The 17,179-nt window shown below is 42.4% G+C and overlaps 2 protein-coding genes across 4 annotated transcripts in view; one reads left to right on the top strand and one right to left on the bottom strand.

Moving 5' to 3' along the window:
- Positions 1 to 2,503: 2,503 nt before the first annotated feature.
- Positions 2,504 to 5,821, top strand: LOC130183584 (tissue alpha-L-fucosidase-like). The gene is made up of 8 exons (XM_056399156.1): positions 2,504 to 2,985; positions 3,078 to 3,212; positions 3,707 to 3,844; positions 3,989 to 4,094; positions 4,226 to 4,426; positions 4,554 to 4,744; positions 4,943 to 5,042; positions 5,214 to 5,821. The coding sequence occupies exons 1-8, from the start codon at positions 2,645 to 2,647 to the stop codon at positions 5,346 to 5,348; spliced, it is 1,347 nt and encodes a 448-aa protein (XP_056255131.1). The 5' UTR covers positions 2,504 to 2,644; the 3' UTR covers positions 5,349 to 5,821.
- Positions 5,822 to 7,398: 1,577 nt separating this feature from the next.
- dlgap3 (discs, large (Drosophila) homolog-associated protein 3) overlaps positions 7,399 to 17,179 on the bottom strand; it is a 117,241-nt gene continuing 107,460 nt past the window's right edge. For 2 of the 3 annotated variants that reach the window (XM_056399869.1, XM_056399870.1), the window contains 5 exons: positions 16,876 to 17,095; positions 15,210 to 15,504; positions 15,021 to 15,112; positions 14,667 to 14,813; positions 7,399 to 13,945 (listed from right to left, as the gene is read on the bottom strand). In XM_056399869.1, the coding sequence (XP_056255844.1) occupies positions 13,631 to 13,945; positions 14,667 to 14,813; positions 15,021 to 15,112; positions 15,210 to 15,504; positions 16,876 to 17,095 (1,069 nt within the window). In that variant the 3' untranslated portion in view covers positions 7,399 to 13,630. The remainder of the gene's footprint in view (positions 13,946 to 14,666; positions 14,814 to 15,020; positions 15,113 to 15,209; positions 15,505 to 16,875; positions 17,096 to 17,179) is intronic. The other variant, XR_008829929.1, reaches the window with a different exon arrangement.

Genomic DNA, 17,179 nt, shown 5'->3' with positions numbered 1-17,179 from the left:
GTTTTTAGTTTGATCATAACTACACGATACATATTTCTGGTGGAAAAAATAGAAGTAGTCGAAGAAGAAATCACGAAGCCTACTGAGGGGGGCGACAGAGAGCCTTCGTTGAGTCTTAAGTGCTGAAACACCACAAAAGAAGAACCAGTATTTTTTTTTTCTTTTTTTTTTTAAAACGACTTTGTTTTGTTTCCAGCAGAAAGAGAGTATCTCCGGGTGCTCCTTAAAAAATTCTGAAGCTGCATTTCTGTCGGAAGAAACGGTGACACATGGGGAAGTCGCGAGATTTAAGTGAGTTTGAGCGGGGTATGATCGTGGGAGCGAGAAGCGCCGGCTGCAGCATCTCGGAAACAGTGAAGCGACTGGGATTTTCCAAGACTGCGGTGTCTCGAGTTTACCGGGAATGGTGCGAGAAGCGGAAAACCTCCAGTCACCGGGGGTCCTGCGGGAGAAAACGCCTCGTCGACGAGAACGGTGAGAAGAGGATGGAGAAGGTGGTGGAAGCTAACAGCCAGGCAACGAGTGAGCAGATCCAGGCTCTGTACAACAGCAGCGCGCAGGAGAAGCCCATCTCACTGGCAACTACCCGCCGGACCTTGAAGCGGCTGGGTTACAGCCGCAGGACTCAGCGGCGGGATTCACTAATCGTGGCCGGGCTGGAGGCATTAGCTGTGTACGCATCCTGTCCTCAACAGCTTGAGACCTCCAAGGATTTTGTGTGCAGGGACGAGAATGAGACGGACTCCAAGATTAAGTCGTCCACGGAGGTTGACTGTAGCAATTAGAATCAACCGCAACAGTGGATGTAGTAATAGAAGTGGATGCCTTCTTCCGATATGACGCCCTGTTATTTCCAAATAAAGTTTCTTTTGTTAACAGAACAATATGTACATACAGAGTGATGTACCAACAGAACATGTGATTATACGTTCACCGATGCCTTCATTAGGAACACCATACTGATACTGGATAGAGCCTTTCTTTCAAAACAGCCTCAGTTTTTCATCTACATGGACTAAAGATGTTGGAAACACTCCTGAGATTCTGCTCCATGTTGAGATGATTGTATCACATAATTTCTGCAGATTTGTCAGATGCTAATTCATGCTGCTAATCTCCTGTTAGACCACATCCCATAGTTACTCTGCTGGATTCAGATCTGGTGACTGAACTACACTGAACTCATTTGTCATGTTCATGAAACCAGTTTGTGACATGGTGCATTATCATGTTGGATGTAGCCATTAAAAGCGGGTAAATTGTCCATTAAGGGATGCACATGGTCAGCAACAATACTCAGATAGGCTGTGGAATTGAAACAATGATTGGTTGGTATTTAGGAGCCCAAAGTGTGTCAAGAAAACATTCCCCACACCATTACACCACCACCAACAGCCTATACTGTTGACACAAGGCAGGTCGGCTCCATGGATTCATGTTGTTGACGCCGTATCCTCCATCTATGAAACTGCTGCTCACTGGATTTTAGTTTTTGGCATCATGCTGAGTAAAAATTCTAGAGACTTTTGTGTGTGAAAATCCCTGGAGATCAGTAGTTTCAGAAATACTCAAACCAGCACCAACAATCACGCCACAGTCAGTCCCTGAGATCACATTTTTTTTCCACATGTTAATGTTTGCTGGGAACATTAGCTGGAGCTCATGACCTGTATCTGCATGCATCGCACTGCTCCCAAATGATTAGTTGAATGGATAATTGTATGATTAAACAGGTGTTCCTAATAAAGTGCTCAGCAAGTGCATACTGTATATTTAGATTCAGAGTATTGAAAACATTAAAAAAAAAACACCATGCATATTTATTCAACAAAATATAGGTTTTCACCCTCTTCTTTTGCCTCACTATATGCCTGTGCTGGAAATAGGTTTGGGCAAAACTCTATAGATAGTATTGGAGCAAGTCGCTTTCTTTCTTTCTTTCTTTCTTTCTTTCTTTCTTTCTTTCTTTCTTTCTCTTTCCTTCAATTTTATGCAGTTAATTATAAAAAGAAAATTTTTAAAAAAAGAAGAAAGAAATTAGTTAAATATTCAGCTATTCCTAAACTTCCGCACCACCTGATTTGCCACTGGAAATATCCTGATAAGTTTCTAAATGAAATCATCCATAATTTAGCAGTTACATAATATCTATCTGTGAAACAATTTGACATTAGGCCTCCAACAAGGGATGCCTAAAAAATATCTCTGGGGAAACACCAAATATGATCTTCAGGAATCATTACCTAAATACAAAGATTATATTTGGTCTGAATTTGCCCATGGCACAGTATTTTTAGACTCTATATCTTTTACTATGACAACGGGCAACCTAGTTGTAGGCCAGCATTAATAATTATTGAGCATTTCTCCATTATATCATCGTAATCATCATCATTAACAGCTTTACACAAGTGTAACTTAGATGCCTGTCTGTGCAATGTTTATTAAATAAAGTTGTAATTAAAAAAAAAACAAAACATACTGGATAGTCACGTGGTTACAGTCACATGACGGGAAGAAATTCATCTGCAGGTTCACAACAAAAAGTGAAATTCCCGTGTAACACAGCAGCCTGAGCTTCCTGGTTGCGCCACGGTGTGTGTGAACCCAGAGGAGTTGAATGTTTGACTAACCTGTTGTAATAATGTTATTCTCAATTCTCGTTGCCGTTGCTCTTGTTTCTCAAACGGCGGCTCGGTTCACCGCGGACTGGACGAGCTTGGACGCCAGACCGCTTCCTTCATGGTACGACGAGGCCAAACTGGGGATTTTTATCCACTGGGGTGTGTTTTCTGTTCCTGGCTTCGACAGCGAGTGGTTTTGGTGGCACTGGCAGGGCCAGAAGCCTCCGGACCAGAAGTGCGTGAGCTACATGTCCAAGAATTACCCGCCTGGCTTCAGCTACCCGGAGTTCGCGCCTCAGTTTCACGCTCAGTTCTTCAACCCTGGAGACTGGGCGGACATATTCAAGGCCTCAGGTGCAAAGTGAGTCTGTCGATCCCCGGTATTATTTGACCTACATCCGCTCTGGTTTACCGAAAACAGTATCACACATTTACATATTATCTGGATTACAGGTATGTCGTCCTAACTGCCAAACACCACGAGGGATTTACGAACTGGGGGTCCCCGAACTCCTGGAACTGGAATTCTGTTGATACCGGTCCTCACAGGGACCTAGTGGGAGACCTGGCAGAGGCAGTGCGCAACAGGTGGGTCCTCACGTGGTATGAAGCTCAGACAAAGTGGTTGTTGCTGGTAGCAGGTACATAAACAGGAATATACCATGAATGCAAAATAAGAAAGATTGTTGTACAACCATCCTGTTCCATGTGACATTTACTGCCTTCCTTCTGACACTGGTGTTAACACTGCTTCCTGATTCAATATCAGCACTGATATGATTTTTATTAGGTGGAGCAGGTTCAGTGTTTACACTGTCAGTTACATTCTTCGGGTCACAGTGAGCTGCAGACTTGGCTTTTAAGTGCCACAGCATCTCTGACCTCATGTTACTGCACATAAAAATGAGTCCAGTGAGGAAAACAGCTTCTTAATTTGGGGGAAAAGGGAGAGCTCTGGTGTCAGATCAGTACTTAGTATCAGCAGATACTCTGAGTTTAGGTTTTGGGGGAGAAAAGAATTGGCATAGTGTCATTTATTCTGTCTTGAAAAAAAAATTAAAGCTTGTAATTTCTTTATTTAGGTCATTGCACTATGGACTCTACAACTCCTTGTATGAGTGGTTCCACCCTCTCTACCTGGCTGACAAGAAGAATGGATTCAAAACACAGGACTTTGTGATGCATAAACTACTACCAGAGCTTTATAACATGGTTGTAAGGTCTGTACTGCTGAAATGATTGCATCTGTGTTTTTTTTCACTTGCACATAATACAATCAGACATAGTTATAGCAGCATGTGCCTCTATGAGAGCGCAGCATGCCGGCAGCAGGTCTGAGCTTTTCCTGTCCTGCTGCCTTGCAGGTACAGGCCTGAGGTGATATGGTCTGATGGGGACTGGGAAGCACCTGACACCTACTGGAACTCCACCCAGTTCCTGGCCTGGCTCTACAATGACAGCCCTGTTAAAGTAAGTGTGTTTATGAAGAGGAGATATTACACAATAGCACAGAAATTATATATATTTTTAGTAAGCGAGACCTTCAGCAGTTAATTGTTTCAGCAAGGTTGCATGCACTTATCAGATCCCTCTTGCCTTAGGATACCATTGTGACCAATGACAGATGGGGAGCTGGCTGTGCCTGTAAACATGGTGGCTACTATAACTGCGAAGACAAATATACTCCAGGCCAGCTGCCAAAGCACAAGTGGGAGAAGTGCACATCTGTGGACACATTTTCCTGGGGTTACCGGAGGAACATGAAAATGAGTGAACTGATGGACTTACCCACCATAATAAAGGTGAGCATGTTAGATAGTAGTGTTTCATAACTGGTTTATAATTTACCAAATCTGTAATGATATCTAGGCTGTTTCCAGTGACTGACTGGTTTTCGTCCTCCTCCTCCTCCTCCTGATGCTGTTACAGGATCTGGTTCGCACTGTGGCTCTGGGAGGTAACTACCTTCTGAATGTGGGTCCCACACCTGATGGGATGATCCCCGCTGTGTTTGAGGAGAGGCTCAGGGGTGTTGGAGCCTGGCTCGCGATCAATGGGGAAGCCATCTATGCTTCTAAACCCTGGAGGGTCCAGACAGAGAACACCACTGTGCCAATCTGGTAAGAAGCGTTCAGATGTTATATAGAGGACAGAGGTGGACTGAACATAGTGTTAACAGCCCTCTGCTGTGGGCGAGCCAAGCATTTTCAGACTTAAGTGCAGAGTAAAACTAAATATTTGCTGCAATCCATTTTAAGTGATTGATCCAATAGTTTATATGCAGATTACTGACACAGCTGTCAACTCCATTTTTCTAGGTATACATCTAAAGGGACTTCTGTTTATGCCATCTTGACAACCAAACCTTCCAAGCCCACAGTGCAGCTGCTGGAACCCAAAACATCAGCGGCCACCAAGGTAAAGTGACTGAGACGAGCAAAAAGAAATATAACCTTGTTAAATACAGAAGTCTGACAGAGGAGCTGTCCTCCCCACAACATGAAATTTTACAACCAGCTTACTCACATGTGTGATTCCAAGTATGTGAAATGTAAGCATCTAAACCACTGATTCTTGTCCCATGTCCAGGTGACCCTATTGGGGAATCCAAAGCCCTTACCCTGGTCCCCAGTCGTGCCCAGCTATGGCCTTGTTGTCCTCCTGCCCGAGCTGCCCTACACCCCTGGTCAGGCCTGGATACTGAAACTGGACGGAATCCAGTGAGCCTTAAACACCTGAAGTGTCCAACCTAATAAACTCAGGTTCATTCTGTGTGAAAAGGGGAAGCTTATGCACTACGGTTGAAGAGACCACGCTGACTTAATAGATTTGTATTTTTGCAAAAAATGAACAGCACACTCCTCTTCAGTGATTCATTTGTTGCTGTGAGTTTTAATGTGTCAGTGCCTCTTGATTATGCTCTTTTCTTTTAATGAGTGAATGATTCAAAATGAAAAGTGGAATCTGCTGTTCAGCTTGTGAGGCAGCTTTTCAGCTGTCTGTAATTTTTGTTTCTGAAATGAATCATTTATCGGCTGTTTTTTTTTTTTTGAAGATGAACAGTTTAACTACAAAGCACTTTTTTATTTTTTTACTGTATACTTTTAAAATGGTGGGATTAAACATTATTTGATTTTTCTGATGAGTGACTGTTGTCAGAAATATGAAAACAATAAAGATATATTAAAAAACTGTTATTCAAAGTCAACTTTCTTCAACTTTTCTGACCATTTCCTCAGTCTGAAGGGTTTCTGAAACTAAAATACCTTACAGTCAAGAGGAAGTTTTCTTGCCATTTGTCTGGTGGCACTTTAAGCCTCCTTCAGATCCCATCACTGTAGGAAACTCTTGTTCGTAGCTCCTGTGTTGTGCTCAGAGGCAATTACTTTCGTAAAAACTCAAATCTTATCCCAATTTCTGTAGTCTCAGATATAGAAACCTTGAGAGTGCTTTTCAGACATAAGTATGAGCGAATAGGTTATTTTTTTCTTCAAACTACATGGTACAGCCATGGTTGGGAACAAGATGACTACTGAGTGACTTTTGATTTCCTGTGCAGCACTTGTTAACACTTTTATTTTCAGCAACTCCCTGAAGTGCCTGAGGATGGCAATCACCTCCCACATTTTTATATTTTACTTACTGCTGACCTTTTGATTGTAATCTGCTCCTCTCACCCTGAGGCTACTACTGTGTGTTCCTGAAACTTTCCTGGATACTTTATATTCAGTAGCAGTCGGCTATATTTGTGAATGCAGATCTGTGCCACAACTGTTGTGTGTATGGACAAAAATATCTCTTCAATGTGTCAGTCTGAGATAAGACCTGACTGGAAAAAAGGATACTCATGGGGACTGCGCATTTGATTCCCATCGCCAGCAGCAAATTGTTGTCTGTCCTTTCTTTTAGCCCACCTTAATAGGTGTATGTGGCATGCTTTGTATTTGCATTGCAAATTCCTAAAGCGAGACAAATAAAGAAAATGGAAATTTTCTTTGACCTCTGCTGTGCATTTTTAATGCGTGCTGTCCAGGTGGGGAAATCTGCACAGCAAAACATGTATATCTACTGAGTCGTTTAGTCTTACATCCAATCTCAAAGACTTCATCATCAGTGGGATGAGATTAAGCCATTAGCTTAGGGAAGAGTACCACGTTTATATCTGCCATTAAATATAAAGCTACACAGCCAGTAGCCAGTTAGCTTAGTTTAGCACAAAGAGTGGAAAAGTACTGAAAAGTAAACAACAGTTTTCTGTTTAATGAGGGATATGTGCTGGACCTGGACTATTTCTTGGCCAAGTGCAACTTCGCCTCCACTGGTTTCCTGGCAACTGCTCAGGAAATAGTCTGCCATGAAAAAACTTTTTACTCTTTGGTTTTTGTGCGGATGTATGGTATCAGTTTTCTCTACTAACTATCTGCCAGGATGTCTTCTCCCCCTGGTTTGAAGTGGGTGAGGCTCTGTTGGGAAAAAAAGCGATCACGTATACATCACATAGGTCACACACTTTCATGGACCAATCAGAGTTCAGCAACTCATGAATCAGACAGTCGGGTTGTTTGCTTAAGCTGCCACTGTCAGTCAAATCTCATCAATTTCTCTTCATAAATAATAACTGAGAATGTTTTTTCCAGACCTTAACTATATTTAATATCATAGAGAAATACTTTAGATTAATTTACTTCAGAGTTGAATAAGGGTTCCTCTTTTATAGCACTTTAGAAATTCAAGTCAGAAAGTCAACACAAAAGAAAGACAATGGAGACACAGCCCTCCTCATTTAACTCGCTAAAATAGCTTTATAATAATCATATTAATAGTAATAATATTAGCCATTAGAAAATGTTTTGACAACGTTGACAGTGTTACATTCTGTGTTGGGGTAAACCACGTCACAGTGTGCCATCTCTCTGGGCTTCAGCGCTATCAGACGTGCTCCTTAGACACATCTAGATCCATCAAACATACAAGATCAATAAATAAATTTGTATGTACAAAATGAGAACCACAACACAACGAACAGAATCATGATATACACTTCACTGTGCAACACCCTCCGCCGTACTCACGTAATCAGACTGCGTCTCCTGGTCACCGTGGTGTTCTCATGCATCTCGTGTCATCCACCGGTGGCATTATGAAACAAAGTTCATATCTTATGGCATCGCTATTGCTATATGCTCCAGTCAGTTCCTTTTTATAGGAGGAAAAACAAAAGCATTAAATGTTTCTATGTACAATATGCTGTCTTGGCACTGAATCAAATGCGTATAAAACAAGAGAACTCAAGGATAAAGCTGAGCTTAAAGACAGAAAAGCTCGCTGTATCAAACCCGTCTGATTAAAAATAATGGTGTTCGGTGAGGAATACATGAAAGAGATGAGAGAGGAGGACAGGTGGAGAGAGAGTATAGACTGAGGGGCTATTTAGTTTTTGCTACATTACTGTATAGAGTAGAATACAGAGAGTGGAGAGTCTGTGTCAGTTTGATGTCCATGTTGTTTTCCTCTTCTGGCAGAAGTAAGAGTTCAGAGTGAAATAAAAGAACATGGGGAAAGAAGGTGTGGATCTTCCTTTCAGTCCATCAGTTCAACGCTTACTTTCCTCTTTTGGTGATCTCTCACTCCACAGAGGAGTGTCCATCATTGATCCCAGAGAAAAATGTCTTCCCAGAGTTATTGTCAGTTTGCTTTTCTTCTACTCCATCTCCTTAGTAGCAGCGATTTAAGACTTGTCATCGTAGATTAAACTATTTTTTTTTTGTTATTGTACACAAGACTCCCCCTTGAATACAGAACAATGTTTACCCATAGCTATAATTGACAACACCATTTATAATAATGAGAGTGATGGCAATAATTAATCCTTTAATGACAATAATCATACTAATAATAATCATATTGTAATAACAATATATGTAATATTGAGAAGAACAATGTCCATTGGCAACATGTATTTACAGTTTTGTAAACATGAGGGTGGCAGGGTATTATTTTTTTGTTAATTACACAGTAATTGCTCAGTTGTCTCTGACCCACATGGTTACCTGTGTGTGTACTGTAGAGCAACATTGCAGTGTTAATACACGCACACGCACACATACACGTACAAACTCAATTACACTTCAGTGCTAAAGGCACATTGGAGTTTGAGTTCAACATCTTCTTGGGTGCGAGCTGCTCTGGAGGCAGAGGGGAAGTAAAAGCTGAGAGCGGAGAATCAAAAATGTGTAAGAAGTTTGGTTAAAGTACAAACAAGTATTGGAGTTATAATGCTTAGGCTTTTCATGAAATCAGACCTGACATTACTAAAGGTTGCCATTTATTCAGTGACAGTATTTACATCCTGTTATCACATCTCTGTGTAAGGTTTTCCTTATTAGTGTCTGCCATTGACGTGTCGAATTCTAATTCTTTCCTACGCACAAGGGTCTCGCAGGAAATTGTGCATGTACATACGTAATGCAGCGTTATTTTATTTAATTGATAGTTAACTATAGTTAGTAGTTAAGTTTTCATCCAAATGTGGCACAAATTTTAACCAAATCTCCAGAAAACCAGCAAAAGTAAATGCAAACATTAAGAAGCATTTCCATCCCCTTCTTATTTGCCATAGTTGAGCAGATAAACAGTTCAATAGTTCTGTGCCATTTAAACCACTGAAAAAGAAAGAAAACATAATTAAATGTTAATGTTAATTTTGGAGCTCTACTGTCTGCTACAGTATTTTTGTTGAATTTTTTCACAAATAACATATTTTCTGAAAATATTTTAGTATTTCCTGCTGCTAAATGAGTCACATGCTTCATATACATCATAATTTATTGTCTTAGTCTGTTTCCACTGAACTTTGTCGAGTTTATTTTGATCAATACACTGACTTTTACACCTCGGTCACGACTTCAGATTTCCACGATTCACATTTTGCTTTCTTATACGGAAATTAAAGATGCACATAAAAATATGTGGGTAGAAACTTACTGTTTAAAGCTGTTTATGCTAGTTACTGCAAATGCTAACCCAACATTGCCAATTTTTTGACAGTATTACGTTTTAAATACTGCAGAGAGTAACGGAACAAGAAGGAACAGCCGCAGCTCACGGCTCCAGTTACTTAGCTGGAAAAAAGTGACTTTACTTTTTATTCCAGAGCAGCTCTGCCTCTGAGAAATGTCAAACTAAAACTCAAATCTGCTGCTACAACATCCCTCCCCGCTCCACTTTGTTGCAGATGCACAATATACAGCACACACACATTGGCTACAGTTGAGCTCTTGCCTCAGCCACCACCTCCTTCACTGCTTTTGACTCTGCTGCTCTCCAGTCTCGGGAAAATGGCTACTAGAGAAACTGGACTCAAACAGCAAGTGCATTCCCCCCCCCCCCTTCATTCAGAGAATATGGACAACATTCCTGCGGGACTGCTCTGGTCCTGTGTTTTCAGGGTCTGTCGGTTGTGTGGTGCTAGAGAATCCCCTGAGGACAGAGGCCTGGGTCGGGGGTTGGAGACACTGCTGCTAGAAACTGAGGTACTCGGAGTTGACTTGTCCGTCTGGCTGTCCATGTGGGGTTTTTGCACTTCTAGAAGGAGGTGAAAGGGTTCATATATAGTCGTCTTGTGTGTTGGTGAGTGCTCGGATCATGTTTGTACAACTATACACCCAGGTGCTAGATTTAGCTGAGGCTCCTGTATTTATACTGTGCAGATATATCGCAGGACAAATGGATAGGTAAAATACTGAACAAAAAGTGTGGAAATCACAACCACCAAAAAGTGTGTTTGCAATGGACCTGTTTCAAGGCAAGGTGGCCGGCTAACACCTCAACTTGTGATCAAAAGTATAGAGGAGAAAGTCAGCGAGAATTGAAGAAGTAGTAGTTGCTACCGTGGATAAATATCCAACAAAGCCTTCTTGATTCCTGGTGTCCCTCGAGGCCGAAACGGAAAGACCTTGCCATCCCTCTGCGTGTAGGTTTGAGGAGTTTGAGGGTGGAGTCAAGAGTCCTTCACAGTGGAGTAACAGTATAAAAGCAGGTCTTTTGTGCTTTGTTCGATGAGGGCTGTGTCATACACCACTGAGATGTTAAGTTTGAGGGTAGAGGAGGGGAGGAGAGGGGATGAGTGGATAAAAGGACGCTCTGCAACCCACACTGCTGCAGACGAGTTACACATGATGTCTGATTCTTCAGCCCTTTTTTTTCTTTTATTTCCAGGGCAGCTTGTTTTACATGGAGGTTTTTAAATGGATCTGTTGAGATTCAAATCGAAACACGGATTGCTTCTGATTGTTTCAAGGTTTCCAGTATCACTGTCCTCCGAGGATATAATCTTCGTACAAAGAAGTGACTCATTGAAACAACTGCATTGTAAAATCTTGTCAATTTTTTTTTGTTTCAATCACAAAAAAGGTTTAGAAGCTACAAAATTTGATTTCCTTTCATCAGTCAAAAACGAGATTCTGCTAAATTTGTCATAAAACATGCAGTATTAACAAAATTATGTGAGTCTTATGTGTGTATTGCAAGTGAAAGTGAGGGAGACAAAGGATGGCATGTCAGTACGATAAAAACATTTTCTTTTACAATAGTCTCCGCAGATTTTATACTTTTCTATTTACATATCTTTCTCTCTCTCTCGCTCTCTTTCTATATATCTATATATTTATATATATATATATACTGTAAACTGTGTTCAAAGGAAACCTCCACATATAGCTGGTTAGGCACATGTAGTTGGTTCTAAAGAGGAAGTACAGGGAGCAGATACAGCAGTATATGTTGTTAGAACCACAGATAGATATACAGTAGGCCTAAGGAGGATCGTACTTGGCAATTAGCGCTCTTGCCAGTTATACCCTGTGAACCTGACCCAGCACTCACAAACTGAGGATAATAATAATAATAATCAGTTGAAATTCTTTTTCACTTGTACTGAGTCTGGATATGCCACACAGCTGAAGTATCACACAATGCTATAATCTATCATAATAATACTGTAGTAGTTCACATTTGATATATGCTTTTTTTGTACATATACTGTACTCAATAGTCTCTACTAATCTAGAAATGTAGATTATATTATAAAATATACATCTCCCTTTAAAATATCCCATTTTGCCAACACATTCCATCCAAGTTTAAAAAAAAAAGAAATAAACAGGTCATGCGAAAAGATTCTTATATTTCCTGTGTAAGGGGTTTTTTTGTCTTTAAAATGGCTGATTTGGACTTTTAAGTATTAAATGGGCTTCATCACATGTCCCTTCCGACACACAGCCCTTCACACTCACACTACACACAAACTCACACTCGACACCTGCACAAAAAAAATACTTCAATAAGAAATATGTGTTCTGACATAAATTCGTCGATGAAACCCCCCTCCAAAGCTTTGAAACTCATGCTACACTTTGTTCAGTGGAAACACCGGAAAGTACGACTTCAGGAAGGAAATAAAGAGGAACACGTAGTGCAACAAACAAACAGTGTAACTCCAATCATAGCACGTCTTACTTTAAGCTCAGCAATTCACTATCTAGTTGCTTCTTTTCTATAATGTCACAACTGTGTGTCCTCTCTGTGGTAATTCTTTGGAAAGGGGTTTGGAGGGAGCTACATACAACAACTCCTTTTGTTTTCTGTCCTAACTCACTCTGTCTTTCGTCAGCAGTGTGTATGAGAGATTTGTACTTCAAGTTAGGCGAGTGGATTCTACTGAAGACTTTGGCGGGTCTCTCTCTCTCTCTGTTTGTGATCCATTGCCTTCTTAATTATGCAAAAACACCATGGGAAAGTCCACTCAAACAATATTCGTTAGAAGAAAAGAGGAAAACACACTGTGTGTCAAGGGAAAGAACTGAAAGAAAGTAATAGTAAAGAAACTGATCTTCTTTCATGGCTGTTTCATCAGAGTGTCTGTTAATTTCTGACTGAGGTGGAAAGAACTCTCTACAGACCACTGTTGTTGGTTTGGGTCCACATTTGACCACTTGGTGGTGCTATAGTCTCACAGTGAAATGGGGGCCTTGTCAGTGAGGTCCTGAAAAGCCACCAAAATATATTCCCCCTAAATATTCCCAGCGACCCCACCCCCTGAACACTTGAAACTTCAGAAAGACTACATAAAAAGCAAACAGATCTATTTTTCTTTTTCTTTTTTTTTGTCTGTGATGCTCTCTAGCTGTCAAGGCTGTGATGCTATACTGCAAAAGCTCCTTTTGGCAAACATGAGTGTGCACACTATGTACAAATAGCACTTGCACATTCAAACAGCCTCACTGCTGAATGGTGAGGGTAGTCGCTGGATGTGCGGGACGTGAAGGAGTGGAAGGAGAGGAACACAAAATGATTTCATATTCTTTGACCGAGTGCCTGGGTGGACAGATGGCACCTGGGTGAAAGGTGCCAGCTGTAGTTGGCTGAATACGCTTGAAGGATGTTCTTTGGGGATCGCCAACCATCTGACTTTAAGGGCGTTTAAACTGATGAGGGGAAATTCATCCATGTTTATTCATCCATACTGGTAGCATCGGGGAAGAATATGGATGCGTCTTGTTGTGATGCAGGAACCCCACAGAACATAATACGGATTCTGCTGCAAATGGCGTCAGGGATCCATACAGGGAGATTCTGTCAGAGGTTTTGTGCCTGTTAAGCCCTTTATTTCGAAGTGCTAGGTGAACACGCACAGGCATGCTACTACTGCGTGAACCTCTGCTGACTAGTGTTATAAAAATGGACTAATGCTAACTACTGTTTCATGTCTAGGCCTCTGTGTCAGTAAAACGTCCAAATTTCAAGACACTAAAATGGCTGTCATTGCTTGTTTAATGAGCAAGATGTCAGAATTTGCAGTTGTGGTAAGTGAACTAATGGGAATGCCGAGGGAAGGGTAGCAGATTAACAGCAATGACCTGCAGGAGATCCCAAACTAGGCGCAGGTCCGCTTCTGCTGGGGTGAGGTTGAGTGAGGAGGTGGAGAGGGAGACACCACAGTCTTGCGTTCAGAGTCGAGTCTGGGCTTCGGGGATGTAGATCTCGATGCTGTCGGCGCTCTCTGTGGCCGAGTTCTGCCTGAAGGAGGCGGTTCTCTTGGTCTGCAGCAGCCTCCTCCTCGCTTCTGTCCTCTGACGGTCCCCGAGGTCCAGGGACTTCTCCCTGATGGGTAGGGTGTGTCCACCCACGCGAGGCACCACCAGGCCCCCCGAAACCACTCCTCCACCTCCGGCGCCCACATCCCCAATGCTATCGGCCCGGAGGCTGCCGCTCACCCCGCCTGCTGGCTTCTTTGGTAAGGGAGGAGGAAGCTTCTTGTCCTCCTAGCCCATCGATGATGTGACATAGATTTAAGATGTGAACGGACAGTGGATTTATTGTGTCGGTGGTGGGAAAATGGTTTTATAAGGTTGCGTGAAAGCAATCCCATGCAAAAAAAAAACCAAAACAAAACAAAAAAAGCGGAGATATTGGGAGAAACAAAGAGAATGAGAAACCACAGACAAAAAGGGTAAAATTCAAGAAAAGAAGAATCATGGGCCGGGACGTTACAACAGACAGATAAGAACCAAAATCAGGAAAAAAAATCAGCAAAAAGTATCTCAGCATGCATTGGCATCAGGTGAAAATAAAAGAAGAAAAGGACATGAAATGGGAAAGGTAAAGGTGAACAAAAATTATGTAAAAAGAACAAGAAGAGAGGAAAAACAATTGTTAGTTTGTTATCAAGAATAATGTAGTTGATCAGTGAGTAGTCTAACCTTTAAAGACAGTAATGTAACAGTCAAGTACTTTCTTCTGTCTGACCAGCTGCAGCATGTGCACATATTAGTTACAGTTGCAGTTAGAATCATGTTTTAGCAGTATAAGACTCCACTGTCTCATGTGCAGCTCAGCTCAGTTCCTCTTGCTGTTCTGTATTTTCACGGCCTGCAAAGGCTTGGAGGGCACGACCATCTGCGCTACTCTTCTGCACATTGCCATCTTAGCTCTGGGGGGTTGCTGAAGTGAAACCAGGGCTTTTTGGATCCCCGGGCCTCTCACCTTCTTTTCAGGTGGGAGCCTCCAACCAGAGTCCTTGAGCCTCTGGAGGTCCTGAAACTTGACCCTGACGTCCTCTATGTTGAGCTGGAGCAGGTCCCAGAAGCCTGCCAGGTCCTGAGAGGTGGGCTGGGGGTAGGCTGATGGGTCCTGGGGCGGGCAGGGAGACAGGATGTGACATGCGATGGGTGAGTAATATACAACGCTTTGTGAAAGGGAGGATGTTGCAAAAGACCAATTTTTAGGGTTTTTGCAGGCAAACTAATTTTGTTTTTAGCAACAGTGAATCTCAGCAGAACCATACACCATATGTAATGTTATGTTGTCATGAATTTACATGCAATCATGCATACTGACCACACTTTGTTGGCAGAGGCGGAAGAATTGCTGGACTTTCTGAGACATGAGCATCTGGGCGCTGCCAACTGCATTTCGAATCAGCTCAAGAACTGGGGAGGAAACAGCACATAAATAGTTTCAGATATCCAAGAATTATTCATCGTTTATCTCTGTCTCTAATCTTTTTGATCCTCCTCCCAAACTCACTCTCCTCTGGCAGTTCGTTCTCCTCAGCCTCCCTCTCCATGTTCTGGCACCAGCCCTCCATCCTCTCCACCTCCGTCTGTAGGAGGCGTAAGAAGAACTCTCCATCTCTCATGCAGGGCGAGGCTCGGCCCGAGTCGGGCAGGCTTCGGGGGCCCTCCAGGGACGGCGTCCCCGCCCAGGCTCGCTCAGAGGTGATGGGCAGAGGGGAGTGGGAACGTGGCGGCAAGTGCGGGTGCTGGTGGGGCCGTGGGTCTGCTGGGCAGGCCTCAGTGGTGTACCCACTCTGGATAAAGTCCTGGGAGAACAGAGGAGAAAACAGTTTGGACACTTCAGAGATTTGGACCATCAATAACGGTATAATAATTGAACAAAGACATTTCCACTATAAACCCTCTGTTCACTGTGTCTCTATCACAGTGAATGAAAGAAAGTAATTACTGCAACTGCACCAAATAATCCCATATTCAGTAATGGAACAAGGTGGACCTTCCCAGTGTCACTTGTATCATAAAGTCAGTGACAAAGTGTGAACACAGTTACTGTAGGGAATGTAATTAAAGCCTGATCATGTACAATACATCCATCTAAAGTAGTGACAGCGCCATCAGTGGCTGAAATCCATTGGTGACCAATCAAACTCAATTTCATATGTTAACCCTTTTCATCGACCGTACCTCTGATTCTACTGTAATTGAGTTAATCAGAAAAGGTTGTGTGTTTTTCTTCAGGTTTTCAGGTTCCATGTGGAGTTTTTGGCCACTGGTAGCGCTCTGGAGCTGTTTCTACACGGGTCCTCCCTCTGTTTGTATCACGTTCACATGTACAGCACTTAACATACTGTACGCACAAGCACACGGTCAACAACATTCACCTTCCTGCCAAAGTTTCATGCCACGTCACTAATTTACAGCTTGTGACTAAAGAAACGTGCCAGTAAGGGCACAGGAATGGTGAACATAGGGGACAAGCAGCAATACGCAGGACTTGTAACCAACAGGGGTGACCGAACTAACCACGAGCGAAGTTATCTGCTAGCATCTGATGACGCAATCTGTGCAGGCGATCTAATCTAACAGACCACACTGACTCTGGGTTTGAAGGTGTTGTTTTACTAGTGTCTGTTAAAAATGTTTCGAAGGATCCATTTCAGTTTGAGTTGGAATTCATTAATTAAAATGATGTTTGTTGTCTTTGTAAAAACACTGGCATTATGCTGTTTCATCTTACACCTGACATTCAGGTACGTCATTCGGGCGCTGGGTGACGATGTAAAGAAATTGAGCAATTTATATGGATGGGATCCTTAAACATGGTTTTCAAATCTGATTAGAGGTTTTGTCGCAATAATATTCATGAAGAGTACAATGTCATATGTCAATAAAAAAGTTGCTGTAGGGAATTTTACAATTTTTCAATAACAGTTTTGTAATGCGTTATTTCAGTTTACATTCTCCTACAGAACAAGAACACAAGCTACAGGGCTACAGAAAGCTAGCCTACAGGCGCTAAAGCTGTCTTCGTACACATGAGCCTCGCCCTGAAGGTTGCATCCATATCATTGTGTCCATCTCCAAATATAACAACAACATACATTTAAACAATGCAGGTTCCAAAATATTAGTAAAAATCTGCTTTGTAAATTTTGTGCCACTCACTGCGGACCTACCTCTCTGTAGGCCCACTGTCCCTGCGTGTGGACGGTGCGGTGACACTCTGTGTACTGGCTCGCGGACTCAGGCTCTGACGAGTGCCTTTGGAATGAACAGCCGAACTGAAGGCTCTTGTCCTGTGTTGGCACGGCAATGCTGAGTCCTGGGAAGCCCTCGGGGTCCAGGTCGGCCTGCACGCTCGCTGTCACACTGTTGGAGCGCTTGAAACGAGCCCGCCTGCAACACAGGGAGTCACAGCAGGCCCCGAAGCCATCCAGTCACACGCGGTATTGCATGCAAAAGCCTTTCTCAAATATATAT

The sequence above is a fragment of the Seriola aureovittata genome, chromosome 16, assembly GCF_021018895.1.
Source record: "Seriola aureovittata isolate HTS-2021-v1 ecotype China chromosome 16, ASM2101889v1, whole genome shotgun sequence".
NCBI lineage: Eukaryota > Metazoa > Chordata > Actinopteri > Carangiformes > Carangidae > Seriola > Seriola aureovittata.
Note: the sequence above shows the minus strand (reverse complement) of the source record. Positions and strands in the feature narration are given on the sequence as shown.

Coding starts and splice junctions, on each gene's coding strand:
- LOC130183584 (XM_056399156.1), top strand. CDS start 2,645: ATGTTATTCTCAATTCTCGTTGCCGTTGCTCTTGTTTCTCAAACGGCG. Junction 3,213..3,706: donor GCAGAGGCAGTGCGCAACAG/GTGGGTCCTCAC, acceptor TTCTTTATTTAG/GTCATTGCACTATGGACTCT. Junction 4,427..4,553: donor ACTTACCCACCATAATAAAG/GTGAGCATGTTA, acceptor ATGCTGTTACAG/GATCTGGTTCGCACTGTGGC.